At 35.2% G+C, this 18243-nt stretch overlaps 1 protein-coding gene across 1 annotated transcript in view; it reads right to left on the bottom strand.

Moving 5' to 3' along the window:
• Nucleotides 1-2133: 2133 nt before the first annotated feature.
• Nucleotides 2134-18243, bottom strand: part of Rassf9 (Ras association domain family member 9) — a 32828-nt gene continuing 16718 nt past the window's right edge. The window contains exon 2 of the mRNA XM_059245410.1: nt 2134-6948. Within this exon, the coding sequence (XP_059101393.1) occupies nt 5688-6948 (1261 nt within the window). The 3' untranslated portion in view covers nt 2134-5687. The remainder of the gene's footprint in view (nt 6949-18243) is intronic.

An 18243-nucleotide genomic window follows, 5' to 3' on the forward strand; every position in this document is an offset into this window, starting at 1 on the left:
GTCCTTGATTTGGGAGTGTGGGGATGTGGGGTGGCTTGGGAGGGAGGGCTGGGGGGTGGGAGGAGGGAGAAGGATGGATCTGTGGGTGGTATGTAGAGTGAGTAGAACATTTCTTAATAAAGAAAACCGAAAAAAATGTTAATTAAAAAAAAAGAATTCTTGGGGCTGGAGAAGTGAAAAAAAAAAAAAAAAAAAAAAAAAAAGCCCCGTGCCATTTCAATTCCAGTTGGCTATCTCTGCTTCCTGTTTGTGGTTTACAATTGGAGCTCTCAGGTGTTTCTGTTGCCTTGTCTCCTGCACACTGCCACCATTCCCTGCCATAGTTGATTCTTATCACTCTGGAACCATAAGCTCAAATAAGCCCTCCTTTCTGTAAGGAATTTTATCATATCAACAGAAAAGTATTTTACTTGCAGCCCTTTAAACAATGACCAGAAAGCACATCATTAAATAGTAACCAGTAAGATCAACTACACAACTATAATTTGTTTATTTGCTTTGCAGTTTAAATGTACAAATAGAAAATAACATTGTCTATCATAAGCAAATTTCCAACTCAGATCATAAAAGATTAATTTCCGCATATGTGAACTATAGACATTCTTAAAATTGAAAACACATCTGGCACCGTTTGAGCCCATGTTTCTACATCTTGCCTCATAGAAATTTTTGGAAGGACATTATAATAACATAGTAAATAATTGGAAATCATCCAAATGCTCATCAGAAGTGGACCAATGTGACTGACTGTGGAATTGATGTGTTGTTAGAATATTGTAGTATAGTGAGATCAGAGGAAAGACCACCATATGAACAATGCAGGACATTTCCAGAGTAGCCACATCTCTAAATGAGGAGAATGTATGTATGATGGTGAATTAAGAGATCATCTAACTCTTCTGGGTATGTTAAGTTATGCCTGACTATGTAACTAAATTTATACTTATTTATTCATATGTTGTTTCTAGAACAATTCATAAATTATAGATGACGTCTTTAATGTCAGAATGAACTCACGTGTGCAGTGGGCCCACAGCAATAGAAATGAGATATCATAGTGAGCTTTATACAATGTATCTACCTTACCAAAAGGTAAATATCCAATTATATTATACATGCATATGAAGTGTAGTATCTAAATAGCCCCCTATAAAAGCATCTTCCATATCTGCTTCAGAAAAACAACATGTAAATTGCTAACTTGAATTACAAAGATAATCAGAGATTTTCAGATACAAATCTATTCATAATAATAGCATTAAATTTTTCAGTTCTCAATTTCAACAGTTAATAAAAGCACAAATTCTGCTTAACTAAAAAAAAATACTGTCCCTCTTCTCTAACCATGGTGACATATAGAAGAAAGTAGTGTAAATTTATTCCTATATGCTTTGCTGGATGTTGTATACAATCTTTCAATAAAGATTTTGGTGGTGATTATACAATGAGTCAGTGGATCTTATGACTTCAGTGATGAGTTATTTAAAAGTTAATACTGAATGCTTACTTTGAGGAAGGCAGCGACAAAATAAATTCTAGTAGAAAGAACCAACAAAGTCTTGGACATTCTTCTATGAAATAACTTCACTTTAAAAAGCAAGAAGCCTAGGCCGGGCGGTGGTGGCGCACGCCTTTAATCCCAGCACTCGGGAGGCAGAGCCAGGCGGATCTCTGTGAGTTCGAGGCCAGCCTGGTCTCCAAAGCGAGTTCCAGGAAAGGCGCAAAGCTACACAGAGAAACCCTGTCTCGAAAAACCAAAAAAAAAAAAAAAAAAAGCAAGAAGCCATGCATAAAATCAGCATACAAGTTGGGGCATACTTCCATAAGAAATTGGAACAAGTACATATGAAACCTATTAAATAGTTTTCTTAGATATTATTTACTAAACATTTGTTTTGTTAAGAAATACTAGCCAATTTGAAAATAAAATGTATTAGCTAGTTTATCACAGCAATTACGTAATTACAATTGATTTGCAATTTGTTTGAAATATAACTATTTAAATAAAAAAATACTTCAGACAGGATACAATAATCTTTTATTTTTCTGCATCAATTATAACTCAAAGAAATGAAACTTTATATTTATCACATGAAGTTTATCAAACCAATAAGGCAGTATGAAAAGAAGCAGTCTAATGTTACTTTTAAAGCTATCTCGGGATTAAGCTGCATTACTTTGTCACTAGAAAAATATGTTTTAAATATAACAATAATTCTACTCTGAAAATTTATAAAATGTAGCCACAGAAATATATTTTGTCATATACAGTAGAAGTTTAAATAAATACAAAAATAAAATTTTAATGGGTTAGAAAAGCTTTTATATAATAATACAGCATCATAACTTTGCTATTAAGAAGAAAAATGATGCAGAGATTTAATTAGGCATTTAAAAGATCTTGAGTGTCTACTACTTCAAACCCAACACGAAGCAATTTTTTCTTTTATATGCACATGCTTAGATGTTATAACATTGCCATTAAATTAAAAGGCATATGAGTTGTTTTAAGTTAGAAACTCTGTTAATAAAAAAAATTGAATGCTTTTCCTGACTTAAACTTTATGCAAATGTATATGTACTGAAATATCACATAGTGCCCCCTAATAATGTATTTTTATGTTAATTAAAAATGATGTCACATAGATAAAATTCATAGCAACATAAAGATTTAGTATTTACTGCCTAAATTTAGAGGGTGTGTGCATGCTAATATTTTTAAGCCTGCTTACATGCATGCTTATATACAAACTGCACAAGTATGTAGATGTAAAATATTCATAAAACATGTTAAAGCCCTTTACAATTCATCAATTGACTTCACAAATGGAACAAGAGACTAAGAAGTTAGTAATAACCAATCAAGTTGGAAAGGCAGATGATAAAATAGTAAGATAAAAACTCTACTGGGTGAGTGGAGTGAGATGGTTACATAAATATATACAGCCCAATGTAGAAGAGAAGCCCAAAAGAAGTACATCCAAAATATTTGTAAGTTCAGAGATAATAAATTAGAACTGCCAAGATGGGACACAATTATTTGAAAGAAGAGAACACTTTTTTAAGCACGCTGAATGTAGGTAGTTTCTGGGCGTGGTGGCGCATGTCTTTAATCTCAGCACTTGGGAGGCTGAGGTCTACAGTGGGAGTTCCAGGACACCCAGGGCTACACAGAGAAACCCTGTCTTGAAAAACAAAACAAACATAAAGAAAAAAAGAGGATAAAATGAAAGAAAAGAAAGTCAGTAGCATTTCAGTGTATAGGAAGAGGAGAATGAAAGAGGCCACCAGAGATGGGGGTGGGAAATGCACAAGGCATGCTCTGAGAACCTAGTCCTGGGAAAAATAAGCATTGTCAACCATGACTTGCCTCTTCTAGCTGCATATGACCATTTCATGGTTAATCTGCCAGGCTACTTAAGGGTTTGTAATTCACTAAGTTTCTCAAGATAATTAAAGCATTAAACTTTCAAGTCCTGTATTTATAAGCTTAACCATCAATTAAACAATAAATAGCATAGTATTCATGAGATCATTATTTCTATCTGTATAAATATGTTCATATTTAACTCTATTAGAGTTTCACCATGGAAAATAATTGCTATGTGACTTAATGGAATGACCAAGAAAACAAATATATTTTAAATATTAAGGAAAATGCAAATTCTACAATGAGTTTAAAAAGTCCGGATTCTAATAGAAGTTTTAAACATTCTTAAGAGTAAAATGCAGAATTACAACTTATACACCATCATTGTAAGTAACCGTGAAACCAGTAGTTATTCCAAAGTTCCTGTAGAGAAACTGTGACTAGTTATTATCATACCTGTATTTGATTTTAGATAATGCTATCAAATTGTATACAGAGATGTGCAACACTTATTTTCTTTCTAAACACATAACCCAAAGAGATAACTTCCATTTTAGAAAAACAAAGTACCAAATGGCTTATCATTTATGATAAACTTCTGAATTCAATCTCTATTAGTAACAATCAATACGTCAACCGTTTAGCATGGGCTTTAGTGATCTGATGGACTGTTAGCCAGATGAACTTGCCTTTCACAAATGACTATTCTAATCTTCCTTTAGAAACATAATTTATGTGAACATGATCACTTACTATTTCTCCCAGTATTTTCATGGAATAGAAATTCATATTATATGGCCTGAAAATATCTTTTTTTAATGGTAACATAGGTGCTTCCCAGATGTGAAACACTATTGAAATGCAAGTATCTTCCCAAAGACACATGAAGCAAGTAAAGGGCAAAGAATGGGACATGGCATTTTAAGAGCAAATTAAAGACATTGAATCTGCAACAAAGCTGGAAAAAATCTATAAAACTTTCAAACTTAAAAAGAGAGAACAGTTAAAAGTTGCTCCAGTTGTATAAAAGGCAAACATTTCTGCTTTATGTATCCTGACATGAGTGAAATGTGCCAACGAAAGAAAATTAAGGAACACCAACATTCAGTTCACAACAAAATAATAAAGTTATTTACTTTGGCTCTGATGGCATCCTGCCTTTACTGCAAAGAAAGGAGAAAGAGAAGAGAGATGAGAAGGAAAAATAAGCTAGCAGATGGGCAGGAGAGAGAGGAAACGTCTATTTTAAAATCAAGAAAAATATTATTTTTTCATGTGAGTGAAGACAGAATCCAGATGATCCATTCTTTTCTTGAATTTCCCTTAGTGTGCTTGGGACATCTTAAAAGTACTGAGCTGTTTTAAGCACCCGGGAAGTCCCCTGACAGCTAGATTGTAGTATACGAGAATAAACATTCAGTTCTACTCTGCATGTTCCCAGAAAACAAAACACTGCTTATCCACACAAACAACAGTAAATTCCACTTCAACGTACACAGTTAGGAGGGCATAAATAAAATTATGGCTGAGGTCCTCTGTAGCCTACACTATTCAGCCCAAAATAATGAACCTGCACACAGCACTGGTGGATAGAAAATCTAATGAACAGAGAGTAAAAGCTTATGCATAGCTGGTGATCATCTTAGACCTGCTTAGGGGAAGGAGGAAAAAAAGGCTGATTGTAGCACTTGACTTTGTCTCATGTATGCCCAAACTGATTGACTGTCAGGAATTATACATGTCCCAACAGCTAGCTTCCTGTCCCTTGACTTAAGCAGACAGCAGCCAAGAAGAGACACACACACAGTGCATTTTACAGTCTGACTACTGAAAAAACAAGATTTGAATTGATCCATATTTGACACATACCATGTAGTGATGGATCTGTACTATACAGACTTAAACATTCTCATGATACAATGTTGTCAAAAATGACAAACACGTTTATGTTACTTCTTGATGCTTGCTGTATGGATAGTTTGATGAACAAAGTTGGAAACTGTTTTTAAGTTCATGTCACTCATGTCTCACATGGGGGAATCATTAATCAATCCCCATTACATTGTTTCTGCGTTATGTAACCACCAGCTAGATCTGCTGCATTCCTGATACACAGTTCATTGCTTGAACCTGTAAGAAAGTCAAATTGGAAACGCTCTATGAAAACAAACAATGATGTTCACTAGCTTTTTTTATTATTATTATTAACTACTGAATATTTTAGCACAGTTTATGTTTTCACAGAGTTATACATGGAACAGAGTTACTTGCTACATCACACAAAACGTCACTAATGGTCAGAAAGAAGGCCTCTGCGTTAAGTTGACAATAGGAGCACGTCGCCCAGCGTTGTTTCAGAGTCCTGGCTGTGGTTGGAGCTGATGCCAGTGTCTGAATCTGTGTCATTTGTGTATGTGTTGAACACCCTTTGAGTTAATGGAGGGATCTCGGTGCAGCTGCCGGGAGCCTCGGATTCCTTCCCTCTGGTTTCTTTCAACTGGCATCCTTCTTTGTTGCTAAGGTGCAGCGAACTGAACTCCTTGGCTAGGAGTTCGTACTCTCTCGCTTTCATCTGAAGCAGTGAGTCACTGTGTTTAATCTCTTTCTGGATGCCACTCAAGTGAGAGTGGATTTTCAAACCGGCTTTCATACTTTGCTCCAGATCGCACTTCACGTTTTCTAAATCCGGGCTTTCTAGGTCACTGGCAGCTGCCCACTCTGGATCCTCACTGCCGTCGATGCCCGAGCTCTTCACCTCTCTCTCAATTTCGGCCGAGAGCTTTTCGATGAGCACTCTATAGTATTGCAATCGTTCTTCCAGCTGTGCCATTCCCTCACTGTCGTTCAGGTCCACCAGAGCCTGGCTGTCCTCGGGTTGGAAGTCGAGCTTTTGCTCATTTTCACTGAGCCTGGGCATTGAATACGCCGCGTGAACATAGTCGTCCCCATCGTTCCCTACCCGGTCCAAGTGGATCTTAGCTTCGCATTTTTCAATTTCCATATCTAACTCTTTCATTCGTTGGACTTGCTGGTGAATAGTGTGGTCCTGAGAAATAATTAGATGAACCAAAGTCTCCATATTGTCCCGATCATGAGAAACCGTGTCCTGCTTAATTTTAGCCAGTTTCCGGAAGGTTTTCCGGACGATTCGTTTTTGTTTATCCGGTGGCAAAGTTTTCATGTAATTCGCAGGACTGAGCTCCCAGGGTTTTTCACTATTTTGCACTAGTTTGGTTTCGGCCGTTCGCCACAGTGGAACTGGGAGAAAGGCGTCTGTTTTAACCAAAACAAACTGCATATTGGCCTGCTCATCTCCCCACGCCTTCCACAGCTTCAGGATCCTCGTCAGCGGAGGGAGGGCCCGCTCTGAGCCCCTCCACTTCTCCATGATGCAGTAGTCGCTGGCCTTGCCCAGCAGGAATCGCTTCTCTCCAAACGTGGCCTCATGTTCCTCCAGCAAAGCCTGGATGACATCGGTGGAGGTGGTGCGTTTGGTTAATCCACAGACAATCTTTTCCTCCTGGCAAACCCAAACCACAATTTCCTTCTCTTCAGGATCCATGTCTTTAGTCGGAGATCTAAAAGGAAAACAAAGAGTATTATGTCATCATCTGTGTAAACGCAGAAAGATGGTTTGGCATTAAAGCCTTTTCTTGCCTCTACCTTTAATGAGAGACACACTTTGAGGTCGTGACTACAGAATAGGAAGATGTACTCTAAGATATGATCACAAAACTTCCGGGTTTTTACTCAATTGTCCCTTTTAGCTGGTTATGGAAAGGGTAACCTGTCACTGAAAAACAATTGAAATGATTTTTTTTTTAAATTTAATCTTTTAAAATTAGTCTTGCCGTATTTGCAGAACTGATACCTTAACAATGACCACAGACAAAAGAAGACATAGGATGAGGCGTTTCCCTTTATGCTGGAGTCTTAAGATTAAAGTAAAAACAGGGAAGTAAAGGTAGGATTGATCGGATTCAGTATTACCTAGAGTCAAAAATAGTGTGGTTCTATACTCAATGCAGCCATTCTTTCCTTGAGCAAGTTCTTATGCTGACTCTGAGCAAGCATGGCTGACATTACAGCACAAAGGGGAACAGCAATGAACAAATAAGATGGTTATACAGGAATCTGTTACAAAAGTAGTATCATGTGTCAGTTTTTGCATTTACACGGACCACTCAAGGGAGGAAGGCTTCATTCACAGTTTCAGAGGCTTCTTTCTGGTACTTGGTTCCAAACACTTGGGAAGAACACCATGATAGGGTAAGAGACATGTGGAGCAGGGAATATAGTAGACACGGAACAGAAAGGAAAGACAGCTTGTAATGTGATAAATAAGAAACAAAACAGAGTCCCAACAGGAAAGAATCACGGTCCTAAAGACATACCCTAAATGACCAGCTTCCTTCACCCAGGCCTACCTCCCACTAGCCTACACAACAGTGTTGGGAAAAGGATAAAAAGATGATAGTCTACAGGATTATTGCTTTAGACACAGAAACATTAGAAAGAGACTACTTTCTAAAGAGGAACAAAGGTTTTATTATGGCTCATTGTTCTAAATGCACAAGGCCTAAGGATTTCGTCTAATGAAGACTTCTTTCTGATAAAAATCCCACTGTAGCCTAGAGTATCATCTGGCAATACACAGAGAAGGCACATGGCCATATGCAGCCACTCCCTATTCTTGAAAATATGATTCTATGCAACCTTAGTCACTTCCTTAAGGTTGTATTTTTAAAGTCCATAGTTACATAAAGTGTCCAGTTACACAAAGTGCCTCTTATTACTGCAAGTATATGGCAGAAACCCCTGTGTGAACTCAAATGTAAATTAAAATATAAAGGAGTGTTTATCCAGAGGTAGATAAAAATAGTTTTCTTAAGTTAAAAATTGCTAATAGTCTCCCTGGAGAACTGTTAAAATCTTATTTCCATTGTGAGTGTAAATCACATGGACTGTGTCTTTCATAATACCTTTCTAAAGAATGCTAGCAAACAAGTGATATAATTTATGCTCCAATGTGATTTATGATGCCATGAGATGTATGAGTGTAAAGAGATTTGTTGTGCATACTAACGCAAATTCATTCATCACTTTATGTAATAATCCTGAGCCATATATTCAATGAAGAAGTTACCAAAGACATTGTTACTATTTCATTCAGCACTTAGAATGTAAAGTTTAGCAAAACTCACTAATACTAGTCAATGGATTTTCTTTCATGTGGAATACACATCTTCCCTTAGCTATTGACTTCTGAGATGAAGAAGAAGAAAATCAGTGACACTAAGAACCATAAAAGATCAAAATCATTCCCTAGCAGAAGACTCATTAAAATGAAATATTCAACTATGGAATTTTATAGCATGAGCCAAAAATCTATACTGGATTTTGACAGTTCTCTTCCAAAATCTTTTCACTTAGTAAATCATGTTGAATAATATATTTTAAAAAGAAATGTGGTATTTTGTCTATGTTTATAGTTCATTGGCTAATTATATGCCACACAAAATATGTTAGAATTCAGAACAACAAAAGCATTATATTCTTACTAGTAGAGGAAAAAAATGCACAACAATGTCCTTAATAAAAACAAGTGTGTTTGCAAGGAAAGTGATTGATCAATTACTATCTGTGTCATGGCAATAAGGTATAAATTAGCTGTAAATAAATCTATACCTTTATGAGTTTTAGCCCTGTACATACAATACTCAAAATTACTGTAAATGTTTTTTATGCTTTTCAGTTAGGCATTGATTACTTCAGCTTTGAGGATTTTAAAAGCAGTAACTCATTCTGCATTTTTGATTAATTACACCTTATTACACACGATTTTTCATAAAAACATAAAATATAAACTTGAGTTTTTGTCTTAATTATCAATATTAGCTGATAGTACAAATAGCTATAATATTTAAAAAAGAAAATTTTTAAGTTAATTATTTAAATGTTTGGGGTTTGCAAAAATCTACTCAATATATACAATATTGGGCCAGCAAGATAGCTGCCCATCTGAGTTTAATGATCCCCAGAATCCACATTTTATACTAGAGAACTGACTCTTACAAATTGTTCTTCCACCTCCACATGCCTTCAGTGGCATGTACACACACACACACATGCACACACATAAACAAACATAACACATACACACACAGCCTTATATCCCTACATACACATCAAAACAAATAAAATCAGAAATTTAAAAATACAGTATTAGAAATCATAACAATGAAATATAAAAATTTTGAAATATTCCAGGCATTTTTCTAATATCTTCCACACATTAAATCATGCAATTGTCACAATTCTATAGGGGCAGCAGATATCAATTTCAATTCATAAATTAAAAAAAAAGCATGAGGATATTCCAATTTTATAAATTGGATGCTTTAGACATGTGGGTTAAATAAAAAAATGTGCTATTTTTTATTGAACTTTATCATTAAAACTTTATCTTAAGAGAAAAATGAACTCATAGTCACTGCAAAGCACTCAAATCATCTAGAAGGACTTCTCCCATTTGCAGCCATGGGGAAAGTATGCAGGAATGTGTTAACTTCTGTAATACTTTTAAAAGATTACTCTTGTTTCTAAGCTGATACAGTAGTTAAGATTTTCTGGCTGCCTTGGGCATCTCCATTAGTTGACAAAACATGTATATTCAAAACAAACAAACAAAACATAGCTCTTGCTGTTCTCTTTGTATTTAGTTCTTGTCTTCCGTAGTGGTTGTCATCTGACCTATGAGTTCTTCAGCCCTATATTAGAGGTCTGAATGACACTGTTAAAAAGGGAGCAGAGAACACATTTATGATGTATCATAATGATGTGCACTGCCATTGCCTAACATCTCCAGAACTCCTACACCAAATGGATGTTTCCTACTTTGAATCAAGTTCTTACACACTGAGTTTTCCCTGTCCCAAAAGGCGGATAATTTTTAGCTTTTGCTAAAAACGTTCATTACAGACACTGAAGAAAATTTTATTTATTCCATATTACATACAAAACAATTGGGGACTTTATTATAATCTCATAATCTCACTGGCCCTGAGCTTTTTTTATTTTGAAATATGTTTTATTTTATATAGTATAAGTCTTTTTAATAAACCACTCCGTGTATTGTTTGTACTGGTTACTCATAATTCTACAAGATATAGTGCAAAACATTCATTATAGTATTGAATGTTGTCAGTTACGAAGCTCGGTGCATAGGTCACTAACCACAGTGATGTGTTGATGGTTCTCATTATGTGACCTACTTTATGTATATTTCACTACTTATAAACTATCTTATCCCTGTAACTCTTCTGGATGGGCCTCAGTGTCACCTCTATAAAATTATATATGTTCCTGTTGAAAATGTTGTGTAAGAGCATAAGAATTTTGAGCCTTTTTTTAAATATGTTTTTTCAAACAGGCAACCAGTGTTTATGTATTTTCTAGGGTCAACCATTACTAAATATGTGGGGGAATTTTTACAGTCATTATTCAATCAAAGTAATTTTTTAAAACTTCTGCAACTTGACTTAACACATTCAAATGTAATGACCACTTACGACTGAATTTAGGCAATAAATCTTTCACAACTTGCATACGTTTTGTCATGTCTAATGGGTATTTTGTAGCTGGCTTAGGATTTTAAAAATGAGTTATTTTATGATCCTGCTTTCACTGAGTTTCTATTCACCCACTCGACAAATATTTCCTAATCTCCTTTTCTATGGGAACTGTATATAGTACAAAGACAGGAATGATTTACAAGACTGTCTCTGGCACACTATGGGAACCAGGTGTTGGGTCAGAAAGAGTACACTATTAGTGACAGTTCTGCTTCTAAATTCCTTAGTATATTATGTATATTCAAATGCTAGACTGTTGTAGAATAATGATGATCCTTAGTGTTTCATAAAATTAAAAAAATCAAAATTAAAATAGAATCAAAATAAACATCCACAACTGTTAAACCAAATTAGAATTCTTTTTTTTTTTTTTTTTTTTTTTTTTTTTGGTTTTTCGAGACAGGGTTTCTCTGTAGTTTTGCGCCTTTCCTGGAACTCACTTGGTAGCCCAGGCTGGCCTCGAACTCACAGAGATCCGCCTGGCTCTGCCTCCCGAGTGCTGGGATTAAAGGCGTGCGCCACCACCGCCCGGCCAAATTAGAATTCTTAATAGTTTCTTAAAAAAATACTTGTGCCCTTTGAATATTGCAAAATTTAATCATCTGATATTGATTAAAAAAAAAACAAAACTTATCAGCAAAACTTTAAAAAGAAGTACTTGTTTCCTAATCTTTAGTTTATGTTGGAGTTCAGGCCTAGCATACCAACTTATAGAAATGTGCTATCTGGCGAAAGCCGTGCTATCTACAAATATATACATAACAAAAGGTTGAAACTACAAACTTAGTGTGATAACTTGGTTTGTGATGCAATATAATAAATTGTGCTTATCTAGCGAATGCAATTGCAGTGATTGAGAACCATGGTTAATGTAATGCTAATGCATTGTAATCTGAAAAAAAAAATGTTTACATTTATAACATGTCTGAGAGTGTAGTTTGTGTTGGTTTTGTTTTTTGGTTGTTTTGGAGAGTACTAATCAGACTCTACTGCTGTGGCAGAATGCCTGAGAAAACAGCTCAAGATGGGGAGGATTTAGTTTGGCTCACAGTTTAAGAAACTACAATCCATGGTCAGGTGGCTCCATTAGGTCTTGGAATTGCTGAGGTAAATCTTCATGGTGGAGAAAGCTCAGCAGAGCAGAAACGCCCATCTCATGGCAGCCAAGAAGTAGTGAGCAACAGGAAAGAGCTAGGGACCAGGTCTAAACATCAAGAGCATGTGCCCAAATGTTCCATTGCCTCCATCTGTTCCTTAGAATCATATCTATGAACTCATAGTGTGGTGTAATGCATACGTGAAATTAGAACCCTCACAGTCTAATGAATTTTTAATGACTAGAGCCACAAATACATTTGTAGGGCACTTCATACACAAACTAACAGTTTCTAAGTACATTACAACCAACTTTAATGTTTTTTTGTTTTGTTTTGGTTTTTTTTTTTTTTTTTTTTTTTTTTTTTGATTTTTCGAGACAGGGTTACTCTGTGTAGCTTTGCGCCTTTCCTGGATCTCACTCTATAGACCAGGCTGGCCTCCAACTCACAAAGATCCACCTGCCTCTGCCTCCCAAGTGCTGGGATTAAAGGCATGCACCACCGCCAAATGTTTTTGATTTAAAATACCTTATAGTCTAATGATTCACTTCAACTTGCTGTTTATATACCAGTGGCTTAGCACTGTTTTATAAAGAGAGTCACTCTCAATATAATCATGATTCTCTTTTTTGAATGTACAACATTGAGTGTTATGTACAACACAAAATATTCACTCATTAATAATTACATTTAGAGCCACAAATTTCACACAGTTAATACAGGTGGGCTAAGAAATTCAATATTCACACTATCAAACATTTCATTGAATAACTGCTGTGAAAAAAGCATGAGAAGATAAATTAAAAACTTAAGTCTTGAAATTATAAAATAAAATTAAGTGAAATATTATCTATGGCATTACAATGCTAAATGAAGACCCCTAAATTATGTCTTTATACAAGGTGCTGCATGTAAATCTGAAGAAGCTGAAGGCAAATGGATGAACTGACATTAGTTTTTAGTCATCCAAGTGGACCAGACACTGAAGCTGGTGTGGAGAATTAAAGAGCAAATTTTCTTAAAAGAATCTAGCAGACAACAATATAGATGAATGTGAATACATAAAACTTACTCGTATGATTGTTTACTCCACAGAGAACCAAAATTCAAAACAATAACAACGAGTAGAAATAACTAAGAATAATTACTTCATAGAGTATGCTTGTCAATCAAGTATTACATATAAACATTGCGATACAATCCATGCATTATAATAAAGTTTGGAATTCGGGAAATATTTTTCTATAGAATCTATATAAAAATCCTTTATTTCTTAGGCTAGCCTGGAAAATATGATATGAATACAATTTAGCTGTCATGCACAGGGCAGGTTTGAAATGAAATGTCTTTGTCACTTGAACCTTTATAGAATAAGTCTTTATGTTTGAAATTCGGATAGTTTTTCAGGTCTTTTATACTAGCAGCATTTGTGCTGAAAACTGTGATAATCTTATTGAAAGACAGTGAGCTGAGAAGCATTGGGGACGCATTAGTCCTGACTGATACCCAAAGGCCAGTCTCTATTTCTTCCTTATTACTACGACCTATTTTTTAACCTAAAGATTCTTTGAATGGTCTTCCACACCAGGTTACTTTACATCTTAGAACACATTGTCAGTGTTTGCAGACACTTTTAGTTACACATCAGTTGCCACACACTATTGACATCTATTGGGTAGAGGTCTGTAACACAATATCCTAAAATTCACAAAAGGGTCCCTTGCAGCAAGGAACTGTCTAGTCTAAAATGCCAACAATGTTTAATGTTTAATGCATAGCTTTTTCAAATGTGAATCAAGACTCCATATTGGTTTTAAGGTAACTGAATGCAAGGGTTCAAAAAATGGCAATAATCAAAGTTGTTTTTTTAGTGTGAAATTTACCCCAAATTACTTAGAATAAAGCAAACAATGGATCTAAAGTGTTTCCGGCAATATGTTCTGTGTTGTACAGCTTCATTGTAGCCTTGGTTCTGAACACACAAGCTTACTGGGTATCCTGCATGGTGTCATCCCACACAACAGTAGCTGTTGCTGTGAGAAACACCTGGCTCAGATTTAACACTAATGAGTGCTCTAAACTGTAATGCTTTTTTTTTTTTTACCTTAGATAGAAAGTTTGCTTTTTTAGAAATACAATGATTTTAATATGCTCCTAGAAAAATTACTGAGCATGTAAGTATCAGAAAAGAATATCTTTGCATTGTACTGCATTAGAATGTTCAATTTCAAATTTTCCTCTCTGAGTTGCTGACTTCAATTTCACAAAAAATTATATGAATTTTGACTTGGGGGAGAAGACAGAATTTCTAACAGTTTCTGAACTATTTCATAAATATACTTCTGCCATTTTATGATGTGTTTATGTAAAACTGCACTGTTAGTATTGATGATCATAACTAAAAACCTATCACACCTCAAATATATACTCTATGCATCCCATGCAAATACTAAAAAAAATTAATTTTAATTATTTTTTACTTTTTGGTTTTTCAAAACAGGGTTTCTCTGTGTAACAGTCCTGACTGTCCTGGAACTCGCTTTGTAGATCAGGCCGACCTCAAACTCACAGAACTCTACTTGCTTCTAAGTGCTGGAATTAAAGGCATGTGCCACCACTGCCCGACTTAATTTTAATTTTAAGGTAAAAATAATCACATCCATATTATTAGTGTGAAAATTTGCATATGTTTTAATAAATAGTTTAATATAGACAATGTATGGAAAATAATATTTTAAACAAAATATCTTTATGATTTATTGTCAGTAAACCTTTTACTTTTACAAATATGTAGAATACTGATAGATTTGGTCACATGAAATTTTGGGGGGTCAAAAAGTAGTTAGGAGTGGAAAATGTTTAGGAAATCCTAGCTTAAATGGTTTATAGATTTAAAAATTTACCCGAGCTTTACTTTTGCCTGTTTTTGTTTCATTTTCTATAGAATCTCCTAGAAAAAAAAAATGTATGAAAAGCAGAAAACAAAGGAGACATTGAATCTCATACAATCAAACACAAATGTTGATGAATGCTAGCCCTCCATTAAATATAACATAAAGTAACTGTCTTACTGTTAATCCTTAGCTAATTAGAAGAAATATGACACTTGCATTTTGATGCTGTCAAAACACACACACACACACACACACACACACACACACACACACACTCAAAATAAGACTATTTTATTGATGAAAACCCCTGGTTTCACACCTTACACTTAATCAAAGCTTCCTTCTTCTTTGGGAAAGAACATCAGGCTAGAAAATATGGAGTGTAGGTTGTAAGGTGAAAGGAGATGTGTGGGTACAGAGTTCTGGGAATAAACAAGGCCACCTGGATGATGACTGGCTGTGGTAGGAGTCACTGGAATGTATTATCATTGCATTGCTCTCTAAAACTTTTCCCAAAATCTAGCCTGCCCTAGACAGAATGAACAAGCAAGATTATGGTTAAGGGAATTTCCAAGCTCTCAAAATTTATGGGAAGAGGCGGACAAGACAAGATTCCTGTGGTGTCTATAGGATGAAATGGAAATATCCAGCTACAGCTGCAGGAAATAATACAAAAATTTTCTCACCTGCAGCCATTGAGTTTTAAGGATGTTAGATAGGACCAGATAAATCAATCAGCCACAACCTTCTTGGGACATCTCAGCAGTAAAACTACAATGAATGTACCATTGTTTACTTTTTGTTATGCAAAAGACATTATGAATATAATATGATCTTTTAAAAATATTTTTACTTATTTATTCATTTAAGTGTGTGTGTGTGTGTGTGTGTGTGTGTGTGTGTGTGTGTGTGTGTGTGTGTTTACAACACCTTACACATTTGCAGGACAGAGGACAATGGGCCAGAGTCAGGTCACTTCTTCCAACATGTAGGTCTCACAAATAGAACTCAAGTATCAAGTACAGGAGCAAATGCCTTATCCAGTGAGTCCATCTCCCAAACTCCCTGGAACCTAACACTATCTTAATTTATCACATCCGTTGCTATATCAACCAATGAACAAACAAACAAAAAAACAACTAATTATTTTTGCCTTTATTTGTTGGATGTGAAGCAAGAGTTTCTGACTTGGATACTGTCAGTCTTTTTGGTTAAGGTAAGAGAATGTCACAGTGTAGCCCTCTAGGAAGTAGAATGCAAATAAACACTTTTTTCTCAAAATTCCCATTCCATAAGGAAGTGGAAAATGTCTTCTTAGATTTAAAATAAATGTAATAGAATAAATTCCCATGAAGTATTTCAAGAATTTCAATTCAAAAAAACATATATTCCTCCATAGTTTATTTTCCCCTATTAACAATGTGCAATTTAAATGCACAGCAAGCAACAAAATAAAAGCACAATCATCACAACATCAAATCACTTCTCAGTATCCACAGTTCTTGGTTTGTGACCTCACAGCTCAAAGATGACAAAACAGAGATATGCTATTAGCTCAAAGATGACAAAACAAAGAGATGCGTAAGCCACTTTGTAAAATTGCACAGTGCTTACACATCATCTTGTACTTCCTATCAAAGTCTTTGAATCATTCTAAAACACCTAAATATTAAAGATGTGGTGTATTTTGATCAATTGTCTTATGTGGAGAATAATGAAAAGGGGAACAGAGAGGTCTGTGTATGTTCATTACAGATGCAATTGTTTTTATGATACTTTAGATCTGTGGTTGGTTGAATTCATGAATGCATAACCCTCTAATATGCAGAGTTGAATATGTTATTTACCGTTATGCAACCAGTATTCTGAAAAACACAAGACAAATGCTTTATAAAAATATTAACTTTAGGGAATCATGCAGCAGAAAACATTTTTGGCACGTATTTGGTGAGTATGTGTACAGATGTTTTCATTTTGTATCTGTATGAGTACACATTGGTGCGGATGCATGTGTACCCACTTGGCAGAGGTTGACATCACTTGATGCCTTCCCCAGTAACTCCACAATATTTATTGAGGCAGGGTTCCCATGAGCTAAACAACCTAGCTAGCTTACTGTGGGAATCTCAGCCTCTTACTCACGAGTGTTGGGATGACAATTGGCTGCCACACTTGCCTGGCTTTTATGTGGGTTCTGGAGCTCCAGATTCATGTCCTCACCCTTGTCCATTAAGTGCTTTATCCACCAAGTCACATTTCTAGCCCAAATCACAGATTTTAGTGACCCATAATAGTTCAATGTTTGAACTATTGTGAGCAAGAAAAAGCTAAATGGCCATGACAGTTATGAAATTCCTTCAAACAGGCTCTTCTCACCTTATTCCACCAAAATCAGTTATTAAATCTCATGAGAAATGAAGACTAGATTTTGAATCTTTCAATAGCTCCAGGTACATGGCATTCATATTATAACATGTCAATAAATAACAGAATGAGCCTACATGACAAGGTTCAGAAACAATTATTGTGCAAGGAACTAAAGAATTTTAATGTGCTTACTTTGCACAGACTCAAACATGGCAATAAGTTGTAGAAAAACATATTGCTCTAACAAAAACTTTTAATTCATTAAAGAATTTAGAATTTTTTTAAGATTAATTTTAATTGTGTGTTTGCATGTGTGTCTATATATTGGTATGGGCACATGAATACAAGTACTTATGGAGATGTAGGGCATCACACACCCTGGAGGTAAGTTATAGACAGTTGTCAGCTGCCTGATATGGGTTCTGGGAATCAAACTCAAGTTCCTCTGCAAGAGCAGTACACTTTCTTAACTGCTGATCCATCTCATTAGCACCAAGAACACAGAATTCCTTTGGATAAAGAACAAGTTAATTAAATTAAGATATATGCCAGAGGTTATAAATTGGTTTTCAGGCTGTAAACCCAGATATATTCTAGTTATAAAGTGTAAAGTATTGAGGACGACATAATTGGATGCTAAAAATCAATTAAAATGTCACAGCCACTTTCAGATTAGAAGTTTATAATTCCTAAATCAATGGCACTTTTCCCAAGCATTATGGATTGTCAGCCTGCAACTGTGATTAATTTATCTGACACATTGCACCAGTTTTATCATCATTTTATGAGAAAAATGTGTATGCTTGTACACATTAAGACCAGTTAGCTTTACAATAGAGGGCATGACAGCAACATAGAAATTTATAAGTAAAACTTGGTAA

This window comes from Peromyscus eremicus, chromosome 18, assembly GCF_949786415.1.
Source record: "Peromyscus eremicus chromosome 18, PerEre_H2_v1, whole genome shotgun sequence".
Taxonomy (NCBI): domain Eukaryota; kingdom Metazoa; phylum Chordata; class Mammalia; order Rodentia; family Cricetidae; genus Peromyscus; species Peromyscus eremicus.